Genomic DNA, 25,777 nt, shown 5'->3' on the forward strand with positions numbered 1-25,777 from the left:
TTTTTTTTCTATTCTTGTCAAATTATTTGAAGAGACTGTTAGTTCGGCACACACTCACACTCACACTCACACTCAATCCATTGTACTACCTTTATTTCATATAATTTGCAATTTTAACAACTTTTGGCGGTTACTTTCTTCCTCGAAAAAAATTAATGGGAAACATGAACATCACATCTTGTCACAAAAGGAGCTAGGACTACAAGATTGCAAGTTGCAACTTTTCTTTTCTCTGGTCAGTCACACAACTAGCTTGATAATATCTCCATTTTCTTTATTTAGAAAAAAATAAATTTTCTTTAACCTAAAATTCCCAATTCAAAAAATCAGAAAAACCCTTCTTAAACCCTTATCTTCCACTTCAAAATCTCTACCATTTCCGGACCCCTTATCACCACCCCATTTGATGCCGTTAAAACCACCACCACTCCGCCCATTTCTCTCTCCTCTTCCGGTCACCCTTTACCCTTCTATGTCTTTATATTCTATTCGTCAACCCTATTTTGCAATTCCAACTTTTCGTCGCATTTTTCCCTTAAAGATCAAATTTTTAGGGTTAGGGTTTTCTCCTCGCTCATTTTCAACCCGCCCGTTTGAGTCCAGGCCCAATTCAGGCCCCAAATACCCTCGTGCTAAGGCAGCGCCTGTTGCTAAAAGCTTAGTTGAGGATGAAGATGATTTAAGCAACTGGGTTAGTGGTTTAAGGACTGGTTCTTTTAGGTCTGGTAGTTTTACTGACGACGAAGAAGATAGTGCTAGAGGTAAAGGGAAGATAAGGGCTAGTTTTGATCATCAAATGGGTAAGAGGGGTAGAGATAGTAATTTTGCTAATGGTGAAGATAGGGGTTCTGGGAAATTTGGTAATAGGGGTTTCCGGAATTCGGGTGATTCAGGTGATTCTGGTGAAGGGAGGGAGTACAAGAGAAGAGGTGGTGGGGTGAGAGAAGGTGGGAGGGGGAGAGAAAGGGAGTTTGGGGGGAGGGGCGGGCGGGGTTCGAGTAATGTGGGTGGTGCTGTGAAGAGTGCTCCGAAGTTTGGGAGGAGGTTTGGTGGTGAAGATGAGGGGAGGGAGATGAAGAAAAGGGGTGGGGAGAGAAATGGAGGATTTGAAGGAAAGAAAATTTGGACTAAGGTTAATACAGGAGGTGAGAAGGGTGGTGGGGCGAGGCGAGCTGCTCCTGTTTTATCGTCGGAGGAGGATGATGATGAGGACGAGGATGAGGATGAGGATGATTTGGGGAAAGGGAAGCAGAAGTCTGTTTCGGGTTTTATGGATTTGATTGGTGAGGAATCTGAGGATGATAGTGAGGAGGATTCTGATGATGAGGATGAAGAAGTAGTGGTTAGGAGTAGAAGTTCTTTGTTTGCTGATAAGGGTGCGAAATCGAGTTCTGGACCTAGCTCTGTTGATGAAGGTGGAGCTGATTCTTACCTTAGTGAAACCAGGTTCGTCTTCTATATGTTCGTTTATTGTTTAATCTCTATGCTATTAGTTTTATACTCGTATTGGTTTTATGTGCTATCGTGTATTAATTTTATCATATCCTATGTAATGAAGGATAAGAGTGAGGCAGTGTGCTGGAGGTTTTACATTGTCATGAGTTGCTATTAGTTTGTTTGTATTGTTTAACAGCAATGTGCTTCAGTATGGCCTGTTCAGTCTAAATTTGTATTATATTTGGATTTTAATTGGGTTTGCTTCAACTTCTACGCTGCATCTGCAGGTTTGATCAATGTAGTATCTCACCCTTGTCCTTGAAAGCAATCAAGGATGTTGGATATGAGAAGATGACCATGGTGCAAGCAGCGACGCTCCCTGTTATACTAAAAGGTCAATAAGAAAATGTCTTTAAGCAAAACCGAAAATGATATTGTAGTGTTACTGATTGTCTTCTAAAAGTTGGTGTTGTGCGTACCACTAGTTTCTGAATTGAATATATGATGCTAGATATCCTAAGCCTGCATTTCCAACTTGTTTATTTATAGCTTCTTGGTTATTACCTGACTGATTACTTGTCTACTCTCCAGGTAAGGATGTTATGGCCAAGGCTAAGACAGGCACAGGAAAAACTGTAGCATTTTTGGTAAAACATACTTCATCTCTTTTTGAGATTGTTGTTGGTCAAATAATATAAATTTGGGCTCAAGGTTTCATACCTTTTATTGATAAATTATAAACCTAAAAAATTCTGCCTTTGTTTGAGTATTTCCTAGAGATATCCTTTTTAATTTTTTTTATTTATTTTTTATTTTTTTTTATAAAGTGTACTAAGACTGATTCTTAATTTCAGCTTCCCTCCATTGAAACGGTGCTAAAGACACCTCCTGTTGGCCGTGATCAGAAGAAACCACCGATCCTTGTACTTGTAATATGTCCCACACGAGAGCTTGCTACTCAAGCTGCTGCAGAAGCTAAGACTTTGCTTAAGTATCATCCTTCTATTGGTGCCCAAGTTGTGATAGGTGGTACCAGGCTTGCACTCGAGCAGAAGCATACACAGACAAATCCCTGTCAGGTTAGATACATTCACCTTGCAAGCAAGTTCTTATGCAGTGCCACTACATGTCATAATGGAAATGCAAATTGGATCTTTGAGAGGACAAATGTGTATCACTCCCTCTCTAAAGTGAATGTTCCAATTCATTTTCATCTCTCCCTTAAGTTAAAAATAAAATCTTTTCTCCATCACCTCAACCTTTTTATTTCTCACTCTACATTCTTATATTTGTCTCTACCTTCTTTCAATATAATCCCACTTTTTTTTATCTTTCTCTCTTGTATCTAGTAAAATACCAACCACACTGCCAAATTATTTGGTGGGGAAATATTGGGACTTTAGGGTATGTTTTTATTGCTAGATTTCCTTTAGGGCAAGGAGTTAACTTAAGTTTGGACACAGATTCTTGTAGCTACACCTGGAAGGCTAATCGATCATATGGAGAACACTGCAGGATTCGCCACTCGGCTTAGGGGTGTGAAAATCCTTGTACTTGATGAAGCTGATCACTTGTTAGACATGGGATTCCGCAAGGCCATTGAGAAAATCATTGCTGCCGTTCCCAAGGAGCGGCAAACACTACTATTTTCTGCCACTGTATCAGATGAGGTTAGCTTTCTCAGCATTTGATTGCATATGCATGTCCTCTGTCGATGGTATTAAAAAATTCTGGAAGTTTTCAATTTTCTCTTTTGTTTGTGTGTATCAGAGGCAATGCATTATAATAAATTTGGGATTTTCCACTGAACAATTTTTTGTTTGAAGGTCCATCAAATCTGCCATATTGCTTTAAAAAGAGATCATCAATTTATCAGCACTGTTCAAGAAGGCAGTGAGGAGACACATGCAAAGGTGCGTTCATGGTCCTATTTTTTGGTGTCAAAAGTTTTCTTATACTTACTGAGTATAAGGGATTTGCTTGGCCAAGCTATTAAATATTCTAATTGCTATGAGAAGTCTCCTATTATTCCATGTGGGTATTAAAATAAAATTTCAACATGGTACTGAAGTAATAGGAAGTTGATTTTCTTTCTTTTCTTTACTTTCTCTCTTCTTTCAATCCAACATCATCTTCTCAACACCACTGTGGTCCAACCGTCCACTGTTCTCTCCTCTTCACCTCCACCATTATCCCTCTATTCTTTTGAACTCATTTTCTACTCTCTTTGCGCCCCTCCTTTGACCATCACCAGATCCAGCACCACCCTTTTCTTCCTCATTAATACACAATATTTCTTGTTTTATCCCCCCTCCCCATCCGGACTACAAATCAAAGAATCTAATCAAGCCTCCACATTATTGAAAATTGGCAGAGGAGTTTTATAGTGAACTGGATGACTATAATGAGGAGAATTTGTGGTAGCAGTTAAGGACTAAAAGGAGAAGGAATAAACTGTAAAAGTAATTGATATTTGGGGAATAAACTCAAGAAGAGATCTTAGGGTATAAAAAGACAGTTGTGCGTTTCTTTGGAATTGCCTCGCCTAGAACAATTAATATGCGTGACCTATATTAACTTGTGCGGTTGTGTCTCAGCACCTTAGTTTCCTTTTTTATACACTATGAGATGGGTGGGTCTTGATGGTTGTGGTTAAAAAGAAAAGAGGAAATGAAGAAAATAAATGAACTCTTCAGTCTTCACAGTTGAAGAGAACATCTGTATAATGCTCAATTGCTCAGAGCTATGTTAAATACTTTATTGTCAGGTTTTTTTTTTTGTTTTAATGCCCACTAGGGTTTTTTTTTTTTTTTTTTTTTTTTTTTTGGGGGGGGGGGGGGGGGTGGGGGGGTTCCCCATATAGTAGTTTGGTTGTGTTTGCTTTCCGATTCCTAAAACATCTATGAACTTTACAGGTCAGCCAGATGCATTTAGTTGCTCCCCTGGAGAACCAATTTCCTCTATTATACACTATTCTGAAGGACCATATTTCAGATGATGTGAACTACAAGGTGCGAATATTGATCAATTTACTGAGTAAAAAAAAAAATGCAACTGATTTCCTTTTGTGACCTCCATCTGTCGAATTTGCTCTATATAGATATGATGCTCAAATGTTTTTGATGTGGATTGATGACATTCTCTATGCAGGTTCTTGTATTCTGTACCACAGCAATGGTCACAGCATTTGTTGCAGATCTTCTTGGTGAGCTGAACTTGAATGTTCGTGAGATTCATTCCAGGAAGCCACAAAGTTACAGGACCAAAGTATCAGATGAGTTCCGCAAGTCAAAGGGTATTATACTTGTAACTTCTGATGTGTCAGCACGCGGAGTTGATTACCCAGATGTTACTCTAGTTATACAGGTAATATTACTGCCTATTTTGCTTGTTAGGCCTCAACCAGCCGCTTAAGTCCGAGGCAGGTTGGGAAAGTAATTTGGAAAGGGGAGGGGTTGGTGTGAACTAGAGATAGCAAATGGGCAATCCTGATCGACTGTCAGTTTAGTTTGGCTTGGGTCAGTTTACTTTGGTTCGTATTCGCATGCTAAGACCTTTGGTTTGGTTTCTGGTCAGGTTAGGGCTTATTGGGTTGGCCATATGCTGGTTTTCATCAATTATCTTTTGTTAGTCACAATCAGTTCGGTTCATTTAATTTTGGGGTTGGGTTGGTTGATTTTGTTGTGGGTGGTTGGGACAGTTCAGCTCTTGCTGGTTGGAACGAATGATGAACTTAAATCCGCCTATTTCTTTCTTGATTAAAATTCATATCCCAAACCACTTGTTTATCTGTAGGTTGGAGCACCATCAGAAAGAGAACAATACATACACCGGCTTGGCAGAACTGGGCGTAAAGGCAAAGAAGGGCAAGGGATACTTTTATTGGCACCATGGGAGGATAGCTTCTTAAAGTCTGTCAAGGATCTTCCCATACCCAAGGGAACCCCGCCAATCGTCGATCCTGATACGAGGAAGAAAGTATGCTAGTAGACACATAATTTCATTTATTTCCTTAGTCATACTATTAGAGATTTTATACTTAATATTATCTTTTCTTACTTGGTATATGTCGAGTTGTCTAATACTCTTTTTTTTTTTAGGTGGAGCGTGCTTTATCAAAGGTAGATATGCAGAGCAAGGAAAAAGCATACCAGGCATGGCTTGGGTACTATAATTCCAATAAGAGTGTGGGACGAGACAAAATGAAACTTGTAGAGGTCGCAAATGAGTTTAGTTGGAGCATGGGGCTTGACACTCCTCCAGCAATAGCCAAGATTACTCTTGGCAAGATGGGATTAAAGAATGTCCCTGGTTTACGCGTCAAATAGACAGAAATAATTGTTCTGTTAAAATTTTCTGGGGTTATGTCAAGCGATTTCAAGCTTGTAAGTGTTATTTTTTGTAGGTAAGCTTGTAAGCTTGACATTTGATGGCAAGTAGGGTTTTTGCTTTAATTTTTTATTTAATCGTGCTTGCTACAAGTTATCTTTGGTATGCATAGATTTCAGGTATTTAGCTAATAGAAAGTAGCGATTATTGTCTACTATTAATTGTTAATGCTAATAGAAATCTACAATTTACGGTATGTATTATTGAAAGATTTGAAACAAGGTGTATTGCAAAATTCAATTTTCTTTTATTGGAGATTTGTTCATAAAAGGATACGAGTCCAACTTTATCTGCCTAGCCTTCTAAAGAGTTTGATAAGAATAATGCATCAAGCCTCTCAATATTGGTAGCAATTTCTTAAAGTCGAATTTTCATGTAGAGTTTTACAAATGACTTACAAATCATTTATTTTGGCTACAAACTCAATAGAAAATCATTACAATTACAAAGTAAAAAATTCCACAAACGAAAAAGTTGTCCAATACATAGTGTCTAAATAGACAACTCAAGCGAGAATTGCATGATTTGATAATTCTTAAACAATGTCGACGTGTGAGCTGCACGTAATAGATGGAAATAAGGAAATTCGATTAATGCGAGTACTGCATCTCCTTCAAAATTTGGAGGGTAAAACGAACAAGGTTTGGTTTGCCCCATACAAAATTTTAGTAGCCGTGAATTTTGTCACTCCTAAATTTTGCTCTAAATTTCAATAAAATGCCAAATACTTTTTTCTCGCCCAATTTTTGCGATCAGGTATGCAATTCAAAGTCTTTATATCATTTCTACTTCAAAATTAAATCTTTGTATTATGAATTTCAAATTTAGGTTTTACTGTAGTTTATTCAATTGATTATTTTGATCATTGATACCTTACATGATTAATTCTGTGGAAATCATCTGAATTTAGAGCCTAAATTACATGATTGATTGATTGGATAATTCATTGATTTGTATCGCAATGCTTAATTGAGCTTGTTTTTTAGCTAGAATTGTTTTTTTAGCTAGAATAATTCGCTGCTGAGAAAATATTATCTGAAATTCCAAAAAAACAATGTGAGGATGAATGAGAAGATTGTTGAAAGCAACAAATTAATAAGAGTTGCACATTTTATTATACAATATTATCACATTTAGAAAATCTCGGGAAAACCTAGCTATTGACCTCTATAGGCATCATTTGTTATTAAATATTGATGCCAAAATTTTTAGAGCCAAATATGACTTCATGACTTTGTAGATTACTCCCAGTAGACTTTGCTTTTTGGCGATTAGGTTCATGTATGATTTTCAAGTAGTGAAATAAGCAGTCTTAGGACCAGTCGATAGCGATTTCCCTTGGCTGACTTGGTGGCCTAGTGGCTAGGCCTTTCTGTTGTGAATGTACCGAGTCGGGGAGTCCCTTTTGATGGTTTTAACTTGCCGAGCTGATGCTCTTCCACTTTGCTAGATATTCTAAAAATAACATGACTTCTGTTGTGTCATACAAGGAGTAAGATGCCCATGTTTCTCTTGGGATGGAAGTCACGATGATGGAATAGCCTTGTCTCTTTCGGTGTATGAGCTACAAATTAAGAACAAAAATTAGGATGGAGGACATGAAGGTCATGACTCGTGAATTTAAGAACACCATCCTAATATCCTATTTATCACCTCGTCCTATTAGAGTAAAATTAGAATAGCTTATTTCCCCCCAAGTGACAATTTGTTGTTGAGTTCAGATCAATACCTCAAAGGCATCTTCATCACTTGTGTCATCTCCTATGTATATTGGGAGAACATCATTGGAGCCACCCAACCCGAGGCTATCAAGTAAATATTCTAGAGCATGACCCTTATCCCAGTCAATGGGGGGGCGTATTTCCAAGACCTGATTTAGAAATAAATAGCCTTAATATATGGAAATCATGTAAAATTTCTTTCCTATTGTCCGAAATATGAAACTGTATTGTCCTTACTGTACCTTTTTACCTCTTGTTAGCCGAAAGTGTGGATGCTCTTCAAGTACAGACTTCACTTCCTCTTCTAATGAGCCCAAGTCCTGCATTTTATTCAGAGCTGTTATTAGAAACACTTCTTGTTTACTCATACACTATTAAGCTTCAGTTGCTGCTAATGTAGGAATTTGTCAATTTAGTACCTCTCCATCAATCAGCTGATACTGATATAGTTGGCTGTTTTTGGTCTTGGGGGTTATGGTGATTGATATACATGGATTGACTATATGCAACTTTTTCAGCTTCAAAGGTTTGTGGTCTGTTCACTATCAGGGTAGCTTATCACTTAATCCATTCAGACTTCTTTCTATAAAACTTGGTAAGAATAGGTTTGCGGAACTGTTGACCGGCTAATTTGGACAATGATCATTCATAACATCAGCTAGAAATTACCTCATCTGATACATTTCTGAAGTGGACTGACATACAGAACTTGTTGTCTTCAATTTTCACGCCATTAATTGCTGCAGTTTTCTCTTTTAGTAACATCTGAATCTACAAGGAAATGTAATCTATGTTGAATCAAATGAAATGAGTGAGATTTATAATTAATTATTATACAGGCAGTTTATGAATCTTTTACCATTTACCAAGTACCATTTTTATGAAATTAGCCAAGACTAGTGGTTGTAATCTTTATCCTGTAGTAGAAGCATTATCTAATAGTTAAGTGACATGTTTGACCGTCAACCCGATAACAGTTTAAGAGCTGTCAACAAGTTAATACAGACCAAAGACTCACTTAGTTCAGTGGCCTAGGTCCGCATATTACTGACTCTTGCCCTATCTTCACCTATTTCATATATTAAATTTCCTTTTAACTTTAGTATTACAAGCTAAATATTAACTCTGAACTAATGCATACATATCTCTGTTTTTTTTTTTTTTTTAGTATATTTGGACTTTTGATAATAGTATATGAGATGAATGCTGAATGCTTACCTGATTAATTTCAGACAAGTACTTGTTTGCTGGTTGATAGATGACAAGCTTGTTTCCCTACAAGAGAGAAACCATTTCATGGGAAGGTAAATCGGGTTTTGCTTCATATGTCTTTTTGTCCAATCAGTCGAATCTACTTGCTACAAAACTCTGCTATGGTGCACATTTATGTAGTATTTTTCATACTGTCTTCTTTGATACTTTAGGGAACATAGGTCAATGCTTTATTTCATGTACTATATGTTTATAGATTAGAATCTAGAACAGAGGAGAAAAGCCAAACCTTTAGGTCAACTGCTTTTGCATGATACTTCCAATCTCTAATCCTTAATGGCTGCAATGGGGCCATTATATCCATCCCATGACTGCCAGCATAGTAAATATTGTCCAATTGGACAAAATCATATACCTAGAAAATGAACACTACAGTTAGAGTTTATCTCTTATACTCATGTTTCTATGGCTTTGATTGATTGATTGATTGATTGACTCATGTTTCTATGTATATTATATTGATTGTGCATTTGTGCTACCTTTTCTCTGCTCCTTCCACTGATTATTGAAGTTGGGAAACAACAGCCAACTTCGTGCACCACAGCGCGCATCTGCAATTTTTCATATTCTGTTGTAATTAGTGACCAGCATGTGTTTTGATGGTAAGTCTGCCTAAATGTGGAGCTCCCTAGACATCGCATGATAATGCATTGACTTTCTTATATAATCCTATAAACTATGCTTGATCTGATTTTTGATGTCTCATAGATATTTATGCTCACAATTAAATTGAAATGGTATGTCATACAAGTGATACGACTAATCCTTGATAAAGTTGTTTACCTTGTCAGTCATAAAGGCAACATCAGGGTCATTAACTATTGGTGAAAGGGTTCCATCGTAATCTAAGAACACAACAATCTTTTTGTTCTCAGCTCCATGCATCATCTTCTGGAATTTGTCCAAAGCAGAAGGGTGCTTCTCCTGTATGCCATACAAAGTATATATTAGGAATTTATTCATTCTAGTACTGTTATGGTGTTTTTTGTGAAATTTGGTCCACCAGAGGCCCCGTACTTATGATTTCTCTGCAAATGGACACTAATAAATACGACAAAGTATATGAATCTTACTAGCCACGAGTCATATGAATGCCAATTTGTGTTCCTGTCTTCATCAATAGTTGAGCTTGAGACTGACTTCAAGTTGCTAAGTTTGGCAATCACTCTAGGAAGTCCCATTGCTAACGCTGATATTCAAGATTGTGTGTTTACCTGTGATAAAATTGTTGCTGCAATGTTGAACATTTAGACAAACATAAAATTTAAAAAATCACCATAATTAATGTTTTTGTTCTGTCTTCTGTGAATAATTTGTTGTTCTTCTTTACAAAGAAAATAAAGGCTCTGAATCTCTGACTTCAAGGGTGCATGCAATGCAGCTATAATAATGAAAGAAAGGGGTGAGTTTAAGAAGAAGCAAGATTACATTCAGCGTTTTCTCCAAATATAGATGCAGAGTGCCCTGGGTAAGGCTGGAATCTTCTTCTGCAACTTTTAGCTGTAGCTTGCCCTATTCTGCTTAATTTGCTCTTATAAGGATCTGAAATATTTTATACCTTTATATGTCTAAATTGTGAACCATAAAGCTTCGATTTGGCACCTTAAGAAGCTAAGATTTCTGAAGTAGATATATAGACAGTTGAGCTTCATTGTTACAGACAAAAAGGGGTCACAAACCTCTTATGTGGGGACAGTTAAACTTTTGGTTTCAGATGGCCACTTGAGTACCCTTTTTTTTTTCTCCTCTTTCTCAAGAAGCAGGCGTAGTTTTATTTAAGTTCAATGCTAGGTCGTCGCCCAGAAGCGACGCGCCACATTGCCCGAGTGTGGTGTCAAATGAGCAAGGGCGTGCCATTGGGGCGTTCCCTACTGAGCGACGCGCTGCACTTCCCAGACCCGGGTGCAGTGATAAGTATGTAAGGGTTGCTAGGTCGTCGCCCAGAAGCGACGCGCCATATTGCCCAATTGTGGTGTCAAATAATCAAGGGCTTGGAGTTGGGATCAGGAGGGAGCGTGGGAGAAAAGAATTTAGTTTGCGGATTGGTTCTTGGAATGTGGGGTCTCTTACGGGAAAATCAGCAGAATTGGTAGAAGTAATGAAAAGACGACGCGTGAACATCATGTGCCTCCAAGAGACAAGATGGACAGGAGAAGGAGCTCGAGGCTTGGTTTTGGGGTATAAGGTATGGTATGTTGGGCAAGAAACGAGCCACAGAACAAGGAATGGTGGAGCTAGGAACGGAGTTGGTGTGGTTCTCGATGAGAGGTTGGCAAAAGAGGTGATCGAGGTCTATCGGAAGAACGATAGGTTGATAAGGCTGAAGTTGCTATGTGGCAAGGAGATTGTGAATGTTATCAGTGCTTATGCTCCCCAAGTGGGTTTAGATGCAGAAGAGAAACGACAATTTTGGGAGGACCTAGACGAGGTGGTGCAGGGTGTCCACCACTCAGAGAAGTTATATATTGGAGGGGATCTAAATGGGCACGTTGGGGCGAGCCGAGATGGCTATGAGAGTGTCCATGGAGGCTTTGGGTATGGGCAGAGGGACGCCGGTGGTGAAGCTATTATGGATTTTGCCCAATCATATGATTTAATTTTGGCTAATACTTGGTTTAAGAAGAGGGATTCACACTTGATAACTTTTCGGAATGGAGCAAATGCAACTCAAATAGACTTCCTGCTCACAAGGAGCATAGATAGACAAAGTTGCATAAACTGTAAGGTTATCCCAGGGGAGAGTGTGGTCACCCAACACCGGCTATTGGTAATGACTATTCGTCTGAAAGAGAAGGCGAAGAAAAAAGTTAGACAAGAAGAACCAAGGATAAGATGGTGGACCCTAAGGGATGCAAAAGCTAAGGTTTTTACAGAAAAGGTAATTGAAGAAGCGGATTGGGATGGAGAGGTGGATCCGGACATGACTTGGTTACGAATGAAGAACTGTTTCCTAAGAGTGGCCAAAGAGGTCTTAGGGGAAGTAAGGGGAAGAACTTCGGTACAGAGAGATACTTCGTGGTGGAATGAAGAGGTGAAAGCAGTAATTAAGCAAAAAAGGGAATGCTATCAAGCCTTAGGAAAATGTAGGAGTGATGAAACCTTTGCAGCGTATAAGGAGGCTAAGAGCAAGGCAAAGGCAGCTGTTCGCCAAGCAAAAGAAAAGGCATATCAGGAGGTTTATGAAAAGCTTGATTCCAAGGAGGGAGAAAGGATCATTTATAAGATGGCAAAGAGAAGACAAGAGGCAAGGAAGGATATTGGCATGGTGAAGTGTGTCAAAGATAAGAACCAAATGGTCCTAGTGCAAGAGGAGGGCATCAAGGACAGGTGGAAGGGGTACTTCGATGAATTATTTAATGGAAGTAATGGAGTTGTGATAGGAGATACCTCTATGAGTGATGAAGAAATCAACATGGAGTATGTGCGAAGGATTAGGAGAGTAGAGGTGGAGATTGCACTGAGGAAGATGAAACCTAAGAAGGCGGTTGGCCCTGATGGGGTACCGATAGAGGTGTGGAGGTGTTTGGGTAAGATTGGTATTGATTGGTTAACAAACCTTTTCAACAAGATATGGACGGCTACAAGGATCCCACAAGATTGGAGGAAGAGCACCTTGGTCCCGGTTTATAAAAACAAAGGAGACGCTCAAGATTGTTCTAACTATCGAGGAATTAAGCTTATGAGCCATACTATGAAGTTGTGGGAAAGGGTGATTGAACAAAGGTTGAGGGCATGCACAAGCATTTCAGATAACCAATTTGGTTTTATGCCTGGGAGATCTACTATGGAGGCAATCCATTTGATAAGACAAATGATGGAGTTTTATAGGGTAAAGAAGAAAGATCTTCATATGGTCTTTATTGATTTAGAGAAGGCATATGACAAGGTGCCAAGAGAGATACTTTGGTGGGCAATGTTGAAGAAAGGTATCCCACGAAGGTATGTAGACCTAGTTAAGGATATGTATCGGGATGTGTCAACAAATGTGAGGACATGCGGAGGGTTGACAAAAGATTTCCCTATTACAATCGGATTGCATCAAGGGTCTGCATTAAGCCCTTTTCTTTTTGCAACGGTTCTAGATGAATTAACTAGACCAATTCAAGATGAGGTTCCATGGTGTATGCTGTTCGCAGATGATATCGTTTTGGTGGATGAGACTAAGGATGGGGTTAATGTCAAGTTGGAGCAATGGAGGCAAAGGTTGGAATCTAGAGGGTTTAAGCTAAGTCGGAGTAAGACTGAATATTTGGTATGTCGTTTTGGCACTCAGAGGGGGACAAGCAATGAAGTGGTGAGTTTGGATGGAAAGGATTTGACCATGAGTGAATGTTTTAAGTACCTAGGGTCGATCATCCAGAAGAATGGTGACATTGATCAAGACGTGACCCACAGGATTAAGTCAGGGTGGCTTAAATGGAGAGCGGCCACGGGAGTGTTATGCGACCGCAGCATTCCCTTAAAGTTGAAGGGAAAATTCTACAGGACTGCCATAAGACCAGTGTTGCTCTATGGTACAGAATGTTGGGCTTCTAAGAAAGAGCATATTAAAAAGATGGAGGTTACGGAAATGCGCATGTTAAGGTGGATGTGTGGAAACACTTTAAGAGATAGAATCAGAAATGAGGTTATTCGCAAGAAAGTAGGTGTGGCGGGCATTGTAGATAAATTAAGGGAAAATCGTCTGCGTTGGTTTGGACATGTAAGACGGAGACCCGAGGGTGCACTGGTGCGAAGAGTGGAAGAGTGGGACCATGGAGGGATTAAACGAGGAAGAGGGAGACCAAAGATGACTTGGTTGGAAGGAGTGAGGAAGGATATGAAGTGCATGGATTTACGTGAGGATGAAGTTTTGGATCGTAAGGGATGGAGGAGAAAGATTTATGTTGATGACTACACGGAATAATCAAATTTGGTTCATGTTAGCCGACCCCACTTTTGGGATTAAGGCTTTGATTGATTGATTGATTGAATTGCAAACTTGTCACTTCAATGAGAGGGAGGGATGTTGATTTACACAAGGAAAGCAAAGAGGGGAATAGTCCATGTAAACCTTCATCAGATCAGAACATCCTCAATGGTCATCCATCTATGGAATGCCAAGCTTGAATCTAATGGCTTTGGACCTTGAGTGATTAAAATTATATATGCTACAGGTTACAGAACTTCCTCCCGGAACCTTAGGGGCCACATAGAACCCTTCGTTTTCCTTTCAGACAGGCAATTATATTGGATTCTTTCAGGAGTGAGAGGGTATGAAAGTGATTCAAACAGGTCACTGAGGGAATAATGGCCACTTATGTTTAAGCAAAGTACTCCTTAAGAAATAGAATGGGTACAAAAACTGATACTGACTCTGCTATCCAGTTATCTAAATCGTAGGACTTGCCATTTTGTAGAGGGTAGTGCAATGCCACACATAAGTTTGGACGACAATCCCTAATAATTTAGAACTATTTGCAAATTAGAGCTGTCAAATGATGATGAAGACTTTGCTATATATGTCATAGGTCAATACACTTTAACAACATGTGGTTTTAGGGTATTTGTTGATAAGAAATGTAAAAAATCTTGTAGAGTCATTAATATCAGAGCTAATGAACCTAGTACACACGCCACCATTCTCATGAAACACGAGTTGAGGCACTGCACAGTTTTATATTAACTTCAAAAGGATCTATAATTTTAATATTATTACTAAGTTTAACCAAATCCACACCCAAGTTTCCGAAATTCAGATGTTGGTGAATTTTAAGTATAGTACAATACAATAGAGCACATCTAGGAATTCTATGATAGTCATCTCTATGGTGTTGCCAAGTTTTGGCCTCAGGTGTTTCCACCTTTTATTCCCCGTAGGTTCATCAAAATTTAGTCCCCTTGAATTTTAGGTTGAACTCAATTGTGTTTATTTAGGGTTTTCTGTTACCAATACAACTCTTAATTTTCTTTTAACCCTCTCCCACTAGAAAGGAATTATAAAATATTTTTTTTTGAAAGGAATTATAAAATATAAGATCCATTTTTATGTTGTTAAGCTAAACTGTTGTTGATTTGTTATTCTTTGTTGAATGGGTCAATAGGAATATTTTGAAGCTTATTTATGATACTCTTGTTATAGTAGTAAGAGAGATATTGCATTGCATTTATATATTTGAATAAGATTTGTTCATCTTTCATTTGATGTTGTGAAAGTGTGACACTACTAGTTAATTTGTTATGGAGGTAGTTTTCTAATTTTGTGGAGAAATAGCAAGGACCACAAGTCCACTAAAATTTGATCTTGAAATAGGACAAATGTCTATGTCACTTCAAGGGATGAATCCCAACTGTCAATTGGCCGTGGTGATTATTCACCGACCTTCAGCCCTACATACTTTCTTACTTAACTGTTCTACTGAAACCAATTACTTTGGGTCCCTGATTTGATGCTACATCAATGTATGTGACAACCCTATTGGGGTTCCCGTGATAGGAACTTTAAGCGCACACACACACCCTCTCACTTTCCCCAACTTGCAGGGAATGAAAATGTTATCTTGAATACAAGACATTTAGGGATGATCTTTCGTGTACACGTTAATAAGATTGAATTGCATCATGAAGATAGGAAAATAATCGAAATGATGTACTGTGTACAAAAGAAACGTTGTATTTCATACTCTGTGCTCCTCCTGTCCTAAATGTGACTTGTTTGTTTGGAAGTTTACGATTCTATGTCTGATGGACACACAATATAAATATCGAAAGTGAAGACTTCTAATTTTGAAAAGATGGACTGATGGAGCATGTAATCAAGTACTAAGATATTTTCTATCAAAAGCTGGAAGTCTCCATGACTCCATACAAGTATTTTAGAGTCGGTTATTTCAAATTTGTTTAGTGAATATACACCTTATACGGAGTTTACCCCAAATTTGTAAGTTGTAACAGCTTATGCCATTAGTGAAGTGAACCTTTTTGAGTGGCAATGGGATAAGGTCTGCAGTTCAAGACACACTGGTGTGGTGGCTGGGGTTTAAATTATTACTCCCTCTATCCCATAATTAAGCTAACGTCTGGAAACAATGGGTGGAGATACATACAAATAAAAAATATCCTCCCTGCCTTCGAATTCAGTGTAGCAACGGAACAAAATTCTTTGGTCCCCAGGCAAAGCCAAGAGATGAGCAATAGTGAAATGTGTTAAAACACAACCTCAGTTTCTTTTCTTGCAAAGAGCAAGATGTGTTTGGCATGAGTTTTGTGATTAGCTTAGTATTTATTGATTGGGTAGGATTGTGTTCGGGTCTCTCTCCACAGGCAGCAGGAGGAATATAAATCACCTTGGAGTAGCTAGGTTTATAAGAGTATCTGGGATGACAAGATTGTGATCATAAGCTAAAGCTAATGCTGCCTTTTTTTTTTTATGCTCAGAAGTCATTTTTTTTTTTTTTTTTACTTGAATAACTATGTGTGAATGTGATCAGTTTTTCTAGGATTTATTGATTAAGTAATCAACTTAGTTGTACAAAGATTATTAGACTTTTTTTTTGCAATAATGATTATTGTCTTATTCTGATGACTAAGACTTTAAGCACAATTATATCTTGTACTAATCATGTAGTAACATAAAATTCTCCATTTCTTTCACAGTTTGCAGTCTGGCAGATAAATGATGAGCAAAAATCAGCTAGAAGAAAGAATTTCAGAGCAGTGAGTCAAGTTTGCTCATACTCGGTTATAACCTAAGGTAAAAAGGTTCTACATATTCTTATATACTACGCTCTTTGAACTAAATGCCAGATGAGATTAACATACCAAATATTAGCTACTATTGCAATGGTTCTGTTTTCTCATTTTTAAAAATCTTGTACAGTTAAATGACATTATTTTGTAAAAATTTGTACAGGGGTTTTTGCATATTTAATTTTTAAAGTTTCTTTTATATGATTGTCATTCTATATATCTTTTATATGATGGAAAATTAGGATTACAGTTGGTTGTGTTTTGACTATAAAAGTCTAATGCGACCTGTTATTTTATTAGCAGATTTAGTATAATATAGATAATTTATTTTATTAACCTAAATTATTGGCTTGAAGCACTTTACATTGCTCTATATTTTTTTAGTGAATGGATTGTTCATCTTTATAGCCAATAATGTAGAAAGCATGCGAGATGCATACAAGTCTAATTGAGATGATGTGTTATACTTTAGGGAATCAATCATCTCACTATTACTAGGCAAAATTAAAGAAACTCCAACCCAAATCACCCTTTCGCATGAGTACAACTTTGAAGAGAAAAGACGATAGAAGTAGAAACACCAAGGAAACCTAGCTCTAACCTAAACCATCCTGAAAGGTTGAAACTCTTCACTAGGGTTAGATGATCTAACAAAATGCAAATTGTTGAATATCTTAAACGAATTAGTAGTATTCAAATTTTATTGATATATGCATAACTTACAACATAAACTCGTGTTCCTTATCCAAGTTAAACGTATAAAATTAACCATATGGTGAACATGTGCTTGTATAAATATGCATGTATAATAAGAAGCATACCAATGTTTGTCTTCCAATTCGTGCGTTGTGAGCGTTAGATACTTGGTAGGCACTGGGATTCAAAAGTGACAATGTGGATTTTGAACAAGTTAAGTGAATGAAAGAGAAGGCATGAAGCATAGATGAAATCTATGGAGCAAGAATTTTATGTTTTAGGCAGGGGATGAACAATAGACTAATTAGTGGCTGCCTTATATAGAAGCTTGGCCATCACTGTCTCCCTTCTCTCTCTCTTTCTGTTTTTGCTTTCTAAATAATGTACTCTAGTGCTTTTCTCAAGGGTTTTTGGTTAGGGACCAAAGCCTCTATTTTACACTTGGGCATACATATGTGCTTCACACGTGTGATGCATACGCCTTTCTTAGGTAGTTAGGTGCACCAAAGTGTGAGATAAATTTTTCTAGGAAATGAGAACTCGAATATGGCTCCACTTAAATATTAGCCCCATGGTTGTATTTAGGTATACCCGGGTGCCTTGGTTTAGGATTCCGATCCCCTAGATTAGGCCGGTAGTTGTAGGATAGTAGTTTAGGTACACCCGGGTTATGTGCTTCAGACTCTTTATTTTATGTTAGTATCATGTCAAGCGTTCGACACTCAATACATGGTAGGATAAATCGAACTTTTTATTTTGGCTATATTATGAAAATTTTTCACTAGATAACCGAGTTAGACACTTGGACATATACCCAAGTCGGACATGAGAACCCGGATTGGAGCAACATTGCACCAGGGTACCTTGGTTTAGCAACCCCTCTCCCTTCTTTTTCTGCCATAAAGAGTCGGGAAAATCACCCCATATTTGCTAATTTATCAGTATATTTTTGCTACTCTATTCTAGTGCTAATAGGACACTTTTTTCAATATGACATCAAATTTAGCTGCCAAGCCCATATAAATAAAGCTGCTTGTACAAGCCTTTATAATACAACTTTGTCCTAGCAGTTTCGTCCTTGGGTGTACTACTTCATAAGTTCACGAGTTTGATGGCAACCCACTGGCCACTGCAATTTAAGCCTTATTACTTACCAGCTTCTAGTAGTGCTAGGCGCATACACGGTAGGGAGATTTGGGACTGCACGTACCGATCAGGTTTGTATTAAGACCATGTACAACTACTTCCGCGGACACCCTTAGTTGTGACATTGATGCAGAACTTGTATCTGCATAGTTTATAGACTGAAACTCTGTTTGAAGATATTGCCTTAGGTTTGGGTTGCTTCTTGGCAGATTAATTTTGTCTTTAGAAAGACCAACAATACTCACAATTGGCAACTACCTAGCATTAGGTTGGATACATGAGAATCTAATTTCTTAATGGTCTGATGCTTGCCTTTTGAAAGGCAAGATCTATTAAAATGTTCTGCTGGCAAGCATGAAACAACTTGGACATTTTACCATCTACAAGAATATTCTTCTTAAAACAATATTATTTTTGTTTACATATACTTTAGTGTCCTACTAGTAACTCAAGTGCTACCAAGACACTCCTAGATACAAATATTGGTCTTATTTGGCGATCAGTTGTTAATAATATCAACGGTTGTATTGATAGTTTTGGTTAGTTGGATGTTTTTGAATAAAATTGTCATTCGATCTATAAAATAAAATAACTTTTTCACTCCGGTTTAAAAGGGTTCAATAACTTGATATACGAGTACAAGTTCTCTTTATAGTATTTAATTTAGGCCTCGTATAATTGACCTAAATATAAACAGTTTTAATCAGTTTCAGGTTAACCGAAGAGGGCCTAGCAACTTTAAAGCCAACCAAGTTGAATATACACCATTTGTCAAACCAACCCTATAATCTTGGCTACATAACAGGGAATAAATAATAGTAATAGCTTTCCAAATTTAGCCAATCATCATAGCTATCTCCACCATTTGGACAAGATGAAAGCCATTCATTGAACCATCACCACAAAAACATTCTTTTTCTGTAAATTAAATCATTAAAACATTTTTAATTATTTTACTAAAAAAATTTGAGTGCTAAGAAACCCATGCATATTGTTTTTGTTTTTATGCTTTTGTTGTTCAACAGGTAGTGTTTGCAATTGTTTTGAAGCTTTATTAAAGTTAGAACACTAATTAGAAACACAAAAAAGAGAGTGAGCACTTATACTAAATTCCAACCATCCGATTCAGCCACATGCATTGCTTCGTCCTTGATTTTACTCCAACAACTTTTGATTTTCTTCCACATTGTTTATGAGTTTGGACATGACCCTTTTTTAATTTTCATATGTACATTATATTTTTGTCTTAATTATATAATTTTATGCTTGAAAAACTTCCTTGGGTCATTAACTCATTATTTCATAGTAAAGTACAAAATTCAATTCAAGTGGAGTACTTCCTTTTTTTATTTTTTTACCGACAAGCTAGTGTCTTTCACACATGTCAAGACATATGTTTGATCATTAATATATTGGTGGAAAAAAATTATTAAGTTGACCTACATAATGACTAGTCCAACTCTACACCTTACAACAACGTTAAGGTTTTTTTTTTTTTTTTCAATAATATATGAAACAAATTTAAGTCAAAACTAATATGTGAATAGTCAATAAATTGTATCACTTAAACGAGAGTAAAATATTGTCATTGTAAACTATGTATTTCATACAATTAGAAAAAATTAATATACTCTCGGCATTGGAGTGGTTTACAAGGGCATTTCACTTGAATTTAAAACAAAATTAAAATGTTTTAGACCTCAAAATAGAAAATAATTAAATTGGCTTTTGGATGCAATTAAGTGAAAACTAAAATGTCCTTATCAATAAGGGCATTAAGCTTTCGGAAGCTATATACATTGTGTGCATATACAAAGCATAGGAAGCTAGGAGATGCCACTTTACCGAATGATTGATATCGACATTTCAAACTATCTTATAGTAATAATTTGATTTTTTATAGGATGCTTTTCTAAAGTTCATGTGTTTTATGGGTGGAATTCCACTTGAATGAAAGTAAATTGAACGGGTTAAAGCTATCTTTTTGTGTAAAGCAAGTTTAATTTGATTTCAGAAGAAATAATAATAATCTTTGATCACTTTGGTTTACTTTTTATTTGTTGGTTAATTATGTCCTTTATACCACTACTACATCTCTTCTCTAAACGATTTCCTTAAATAATGCTTTAAAGGAAAAAAAATATAAATTGTGTTAGTTTACATATTATTATTATTATTATTACTATTATCAATACCGTGGGATTGGATTTATTAGCAATTTATATGCAAGGAAAAACCACTAATAGTGCTAGCACTATCGCATATCATGGCCTCATGGGTGTTGGATGCTTTGCGCATTTGTGGCATGTACTTGTACATTTTTGAGGCAATTGTTCTCGATTCTGAAATAAGCTTTGGGCAAGTTCAGCAATAACTTGTATACGTAGTTGCTAAACGTAGCCTGTGTCCTGTGATTCTGCTATGCTGTATAACTTTGTAGTATTTGATATGATGTTCTTGTTTGATCTAATAAATATATATTTGAAGATCCAAACCCAATTTCCTTGGATACTATGATAAGGAATGCAATTTCAAGTTGTATCGTAGTGTACTAGTTTCATTATATCAAGTTACTTATTTTTGACCTTGAGTATTTGTCACCAATACTCCACGACTCGCTGACCCTCGAAGCTTATAATCAACACAAATCCTCTTCGTCTTGGCTGCCAAGGCAATGCTGCCATGCCAGGTTGATTGGAGCACTATACTTCGTAGTAATACTTTGCTAATATCTTCTCCTTACTTCACCCTGGCTGTCATTGCAAGGCTGCCCAGCCAGGGCGGATACATGATATTTTTTTGTGACCATCCAAATTAGTCTCATTTATTCTGAAATACATCAAAAATAATGAAACTACCCATAAAAGCATAATATGATTACAACCAAACCAATACAAGCTAAGATAAGCTATGAACAACTAATCTAGAATCAAAAACTACCTAAATGGACTCTAAAAACACGTACAATATACGACTTATCAACTATCCTGTTTAAAGCGAATACTCTCAAAGGTTGTATTATTAAGAAATAATTAAAAGATTGACTTGTTTTTGGCGGGCCACTAAAGTTTGTATTATTTTTGACAATTTTCCAAAAATTAACAAAAGCATATATAATTGAAACATATGTCCTGCACATGTCTATAAGTGACCTGAAAATTAAGGTCAATGTTTGGAAATTTTTTAAGGTAGTGGTCAATGATAACTACTTTTGAAGACAATTGTAGACAAAAATAATAATTACTCCGTATATGGCAGTTTTGGACAAAAAGTTGTCAAATAAAGGCAGTTTTAGACAAAAACTCCTAATAAAAATAAAACAATTTTCCATGGGCTAAATGCTATCTGAAATTTTCAACTTTGGCGAAAATTGATCTATATTAATGATATTTGCTGCAAAGTGGGGTCAAAATTGAATACTTGACTAAACATTGTCTAAGCATAGATTGACAAAATTTGTTGATCTGAATTATCAATTGGGGCAGCCTCGAGTTTGGCTCACCCAGTGGCGGCTCTCTCAACGTTCTCCATTGAAGCGCAGTTGGTCTTCTCTGTTGAATCTTGAATCTAATACTACACTTGTATCCCCCCATTGAAGCAGCTTCAGAGGTAAGTTGTTTGCTTTTGTTATCATCATATCAATTTCACTATCTAGGGTTTTATCTAATTTAATTGCCAGTTTTTTAAGGGTAAGTAGGGTTCGAAAATCTCAACTATTGATCCTAAATTCTAAGATAACCAAAATTATGAGTCTAATTTGATTATTGAATCAAATATCCCTAAAATTATGTGATTTTTCGAATCAAATTTGGCTGCCAATGTATGAAATTACACCTCTTTTCCCTGCCTCTGATTCGAAATTACCCTAAAATTATAGTGATCTTTTTGATAAATGCTTATTTTGTATGTCGAAAAATTTATTTATTTCTTAACCAATCAATAGATGCAGAATAGAGAAGATGAGGGGGCAATAAGATTATGTGCGAAGAGGATGTGTTGTTTGAGCAAGAATGAAGACTTAGACCGTATCTCATGGTTGCCGGAACACATCATCCATGAGATACTTGATAATCTTTCCTCGAAAGATGCAGCTCGAACTTGTATATTGTCCAAAACCTGGAAAAGTTTTACCAATTCGTATCCTATTCTACATTTAGATCATAATTTATTCGGGTTGAAATGTCTAATAGCTGCTGGAAACAGCAGGCACGATTACGAACCTAATATTCGTGAAATAAGGGAGGAATTCATGAGTTTTGTCAAAAGTATCACTTGTCAAAAGTGTTACATCATAAATTAGCTCTGCGAAGATTGTCATTGAATGTGGCAATTGAAGATTCCAAGAGCTTCTCCCGCGTGGATAAATTGATGGATTTGGTCTGTAAATTAAGTAAGGTCGAGGAGCTGTGCATATTTGTACAAACTAATGACTATAGTAGGACGTAGAGGTGGTTATTGGACAGGGTAGCCCAATGATAATAGAGTCAGGGCCAAGCTTATAGGGCTTTTAATGGACAGGGCTATTAATGGACAGGGCCCTTATTGGGTAGGGTCCATATAGGGCCAACATGTTTTTCCAATTTAGTTGATAAAGAAAATACATAATGTAAAAATAATTATATAGATTAATTTGTATTCATATGTATTTAATAATGGCTTTGTCCAATATTTATTTTAATTGATATTTTGTAGGCCCGCCCATTATTGACCTGCGACCCGCATTGGCCCGACCCTATAAAATGTGACCCTCTTTGACCCTGACCCGCAACCGACCTGACCCGACCCACCCAATAACCAGGTCTAGTAGGACGAAAGGAACTATTAGGTATGACGTACGTTACAATGTTCCCTCTATAGGGAAGTTTGCATTTGCTGAGTATGTTGAATGTTACTATATTCCCTTGTCTGTTTTGGCTTTAAATGGATTGCGTTTCCTCTATGTACATGGATGCAAATTTGGCAACCATTTCAGGTTCAGGAGCAACATTTCTTCTCTGCAACATTTGTCCTTGCTGCGTGTTGCATTGGACGAGGAAGCTGTAATTAATTTGACACGTTATTGTCCTGGTATTGAAATTTTGGAGTTTGATGAATGCACATTTTGGAATGAATCTCTTGAGCTTTCTGTATTTCCTACGCTAAAGAAAGTTTCTATCCTTAATTGTCTTGGCAATCTCAATATTATTTCCATTGATAAGGATGGTCTTGAGAGTTTCAAATGCAATTTCAATACTCGTTGTGAGTTCATTGCAAGTGCTTGTCGTAGAATCAGAGAACTCATCGTGTCAGATTGCGTGATTTGGCCACCCAATCTGTTTGTAGAGCTTACAACTACTTTTCCACTCATTGAGGATATGGAAGTTTTCTTTTTTTGTGGATTGAGATTTACAGAGAGGTTTAAAGTTGTTAGTAATCATCTGAGGAAATTATCGATTCCCTTTCCATTGGAAGTTCAAGTGAACCACATGAGTTTCGATTGTCCAAATCTAGAGTTTTTAAAGGTTGAAGTTAATGGATTAAAGGAGGTTTACCTCAATTGTCCCAACTTAAGACAATTTCGCTATATTGGGTATGCAATCCCAGCACTTCCTTTGTTTAACACATCAGCTGCTTTAAAGGTTATACATTATCGTATTACTCTAAAAACCACCTATTTCAATAGTTTATGGTTCATGCACTTAAGAGGACTAATTAAACAGATGGCCCAAGTTGGACGCACAATTCATTTGAACCTTGGTTTTAGCCCAAAGATGGTGGGTACTGTTTTTTTTTTTTTTTTTTTTTTTTTTTTTTTTTTTTTTTTTTTTTTTTTTTAAAACAAAAAAATTTATTTATTTATTTATATATTATGTGATTTTAATTTGAATTTGCATGCAAGGTTGAATTCATTCCATTGGAATATGGAGCTTTCCTGGCTTCAATGCCGAGCGACGTTCACTTAACAATCTGATTTTCATTGGATACAAAATTTTTCTTGAAGAAGTTGGCGGGATTTGTTGATGGGTTGATTTGGAGCACTTGTCCCACCACATTAACATTTGGTTGTTCATGTGATGGATTCTTGAAGGTAATCTGAAATGTATTTACTTGACAACTTGAAATGTACATTGCACTTGATTGTACAGAAAGCTGATTAATATGTATTATCTTATTTTGAAGGACTTTTGTGAAAAATTAGCTAAGAAGCCCCGAAATGAAAGTTGTGGGGAATTCTGCAACAAATGTTGGTGGCATTACATTGTAGATTTTGAAGTGGAGAGCTTTCCCGTAATTAATCCACAATTAAAGATATAAAAGAGAATCTGCCAACGTTTGTAAAGATGTACCAAAAATGTCCAAAAAGGCCAATGTGTACTTTCAAATTGTACTGGCGCTGCAATGAGGCTCGCAAAATTGTCTCTAAGATGTGCAACAATTAAGAGTTGCTCGGCTTACTCCCCTTTAGTTAGGATTAAAATGAGAAGATGGTCAATAGTTCGGATTATTTTTGTTGATTTTTCCTATTTATTATTGTGCCTTTAATATCTAAATTATTAAAAATTTATACTCGTATAATGGTTTAGTTTTATTAAATGCTCAAAACTAATTGTGAAATTTGTTGAAGTTTGGGTACTTAGGGTTTAATATTTTAGCGTTTTCAAATGTTTGGATTTGTGAGTGTAAGTTGCATATTTTGTTGTAATTCAGTTGTAGTTCAGTTCAGCTGAGCTCTTAATTTCCTTCTCTTATAAAATATTCATTTCAGTTCAGTTCAACTAACTTCAGTTAATGAGAACAGGCCCTACGTTGCCTGATTCCCAAATATCCCCTTTTCTACTTTAATTTTATGTTACTTGAGCTCAGGAGTATGTGACTTATTTTTAACGCATGCATGTGGAATGTGGATACTTTGAGAGGGTGCTTGTTTAGGGGATAAAAAGCCTACAATCCACACTTTTTGATGAGAATTTTGAGGTTTCGGGGCCCGGTGGCGAAAAGTCTTGAGACCCCTAAGGGTACATCTCGGGGTTATATAATGTCGTTTGAAACCATATATGATCATTATATATTGTCATAAACGTCTGTGGTAGACTTGAGTTTACGAAATCACAGCAAGCTGTGAACGGGTAAAATGACCGTTTTAGGGCATATCGGACGGTTCCACCGATCCAATTGGACTCCTGAAGGGTATTAGAGACCAAAATAAACATTTCGGCAATTTTTATTTCCGGGCTTAAAAAAGTACAAAAAAATTACAAAATTGAAGGATATAATCCATGCTTTTTTAGGAAATTTTGAGGTTTCGGGGCTCGGTGGCGAACAACCTTGAGACCTTCATGGATACATCTCGGGGTCATATAATGCCGTTTGAAACCACATATGATTATTATATGTTGTCATAAACGTTT

The 25,777-nt window shown here is 36.8% G+C and overlaps 2 protein-coding genes across 6 annotated transcripts; one reads left to right on the forward strand and one right to left on the reverse strand.

Moving 5' to 3' along the window:
- The first annotated feature begins 286 nt into the window (after positions 1-286).
- LOC145613351 (DEAD-box ATP-dependent RNA helicase 31-like) lies at positions 287-6,035 on the forward strand. Its single transcript, XM_081668442.1, has 10 exons — positions 287-1,446; positions 1,725-1,831; positions 2,029-2,084; positions 2,292-2,516; positions 2,901-3,107; positions 3,264-3,350; positions 4,353-4,448; positions 4,588-4,803; positions 5,233-5,415; positions 5,538-6,035. The coding sequence occupies exons 1-10, from the start codon at positions 407-409 to the stop codon at positions 5,763-5,765; spliced, it is 2,445 nt and encodes an 814-aa protein (XP_081524568.1). The 5' UTR covers positions 287-406; the 3' UTR covers positions 5,766-6,035.
- Positions 6,036-6,856: 821 nt separating this feature from the next.
- LOC145614336 (putative trehalose-phosphate phosphatase C) lies at positions 6,857-17,516 on the reverse strand. Of its 5 annotated transcripts, none has more exons than XM_081669380.1 (10): positions 10,248-10,520; positions 9,893-10,050; positions 9,603-9,743; positions 9,299-9,370; positions 9,049-9,174; positions 8,766-8,822; positions 8,217-8,312; positions 7,790-7,867; positions 7,556-7,696; positions 6,857-7,390 (listed from the first exon to the last, which is right to left on the reverse strand). In XM_081669380.1, exons 2-10 carry the CDS (start codon positions 9,998-10,000, stop codon positions 7,241-7,243), a joined length of 969 nt encoding a protein of 322 aa, XP_081525506.1. In that variant the 5' UTR covers positions 10,001-10,050; positions 10,248-10,520; the 3' UTR covers positions 6,857-7,240. The 5 variants fall into 5 exon arrangements, with proteins under 5 accessions (XP_081525506.1, XP_081525505.1, XP_081525503.1 ...); XM_081669379.1 differs by lacking the exon at positions 10,248-10,520 and adding an exon at positions 17,369-17,516 and having other exon boundaries at positions 6,859-7,390; positions 8,217-8,318; positions 9,893-10,033; XM_081669377.1 differs by lacking the exon at positions 10,248-10,520 and adding an exon at positions 17,369-17,516 and having other exon boundaries at positions 6,859-7,390; positions 8,217-8,318.
- Between the last annotated feature and the right edge of the window lie 8,261 nt (positions 17,517-25,777).

This window comes from Chenopodium album, chromosome 25 (assembly GCF_948465745.1).
Source record: "Chenopodium album chromosome 25, dcCheAlbu1.1, whole genome shotgun sequence".
In the NCBI taxonomy this organism is placed as follows: Eukaryota; Viridiplantae; Streptophyta; class Magnoliopsida; order Caryophyllales; family Amaranthaceae; genus Chenopodium; species Chenopodium album.

Coding starts and splice junctions, on each gene's coding strand:
- LOC145613351 (XM_081668442.1), top strand. CDS start 407: ATGCCGTTAAAACCACCACCACTCCGCCCATTTCTCTCTCCTCTTCCG. Junction 3,351..4,352: donor GTGAGGAGACACATGCAAAG/GTGCGTTCATGG, acceptor TGAACTTTACAG/GTCAGCCAGATGCATTTAGT. Junction 5,416..5,537: donor ATCCTGATACGAGGAAGAAA/GTATGCTAGTAG, acceptor TTTTTTTTTTAG/GTGGAGCGTGCTTTATCAAA.
- LOC145614336 (XM_081669379.1), bottom strand. CDS start 10,000: ATGGGACTTCCTAGAGTGATTGCCAAACTTAGCAACTTGAAGTCAGTC. Junction 9,371..9,602: donor TTGCCTTTATGACTGACAAG/GTAAACAACTTT, acceptor GAAAAATTGCAG/ATGCGCGCTGTGGTGCACGA. Junction 7,391..7,555: donor GTGATGAAGATGCCTTTGAG/GTATTGATCTGA, acceptor CTTAATTTGTAG/CTCATACACCGAAAGAGACA.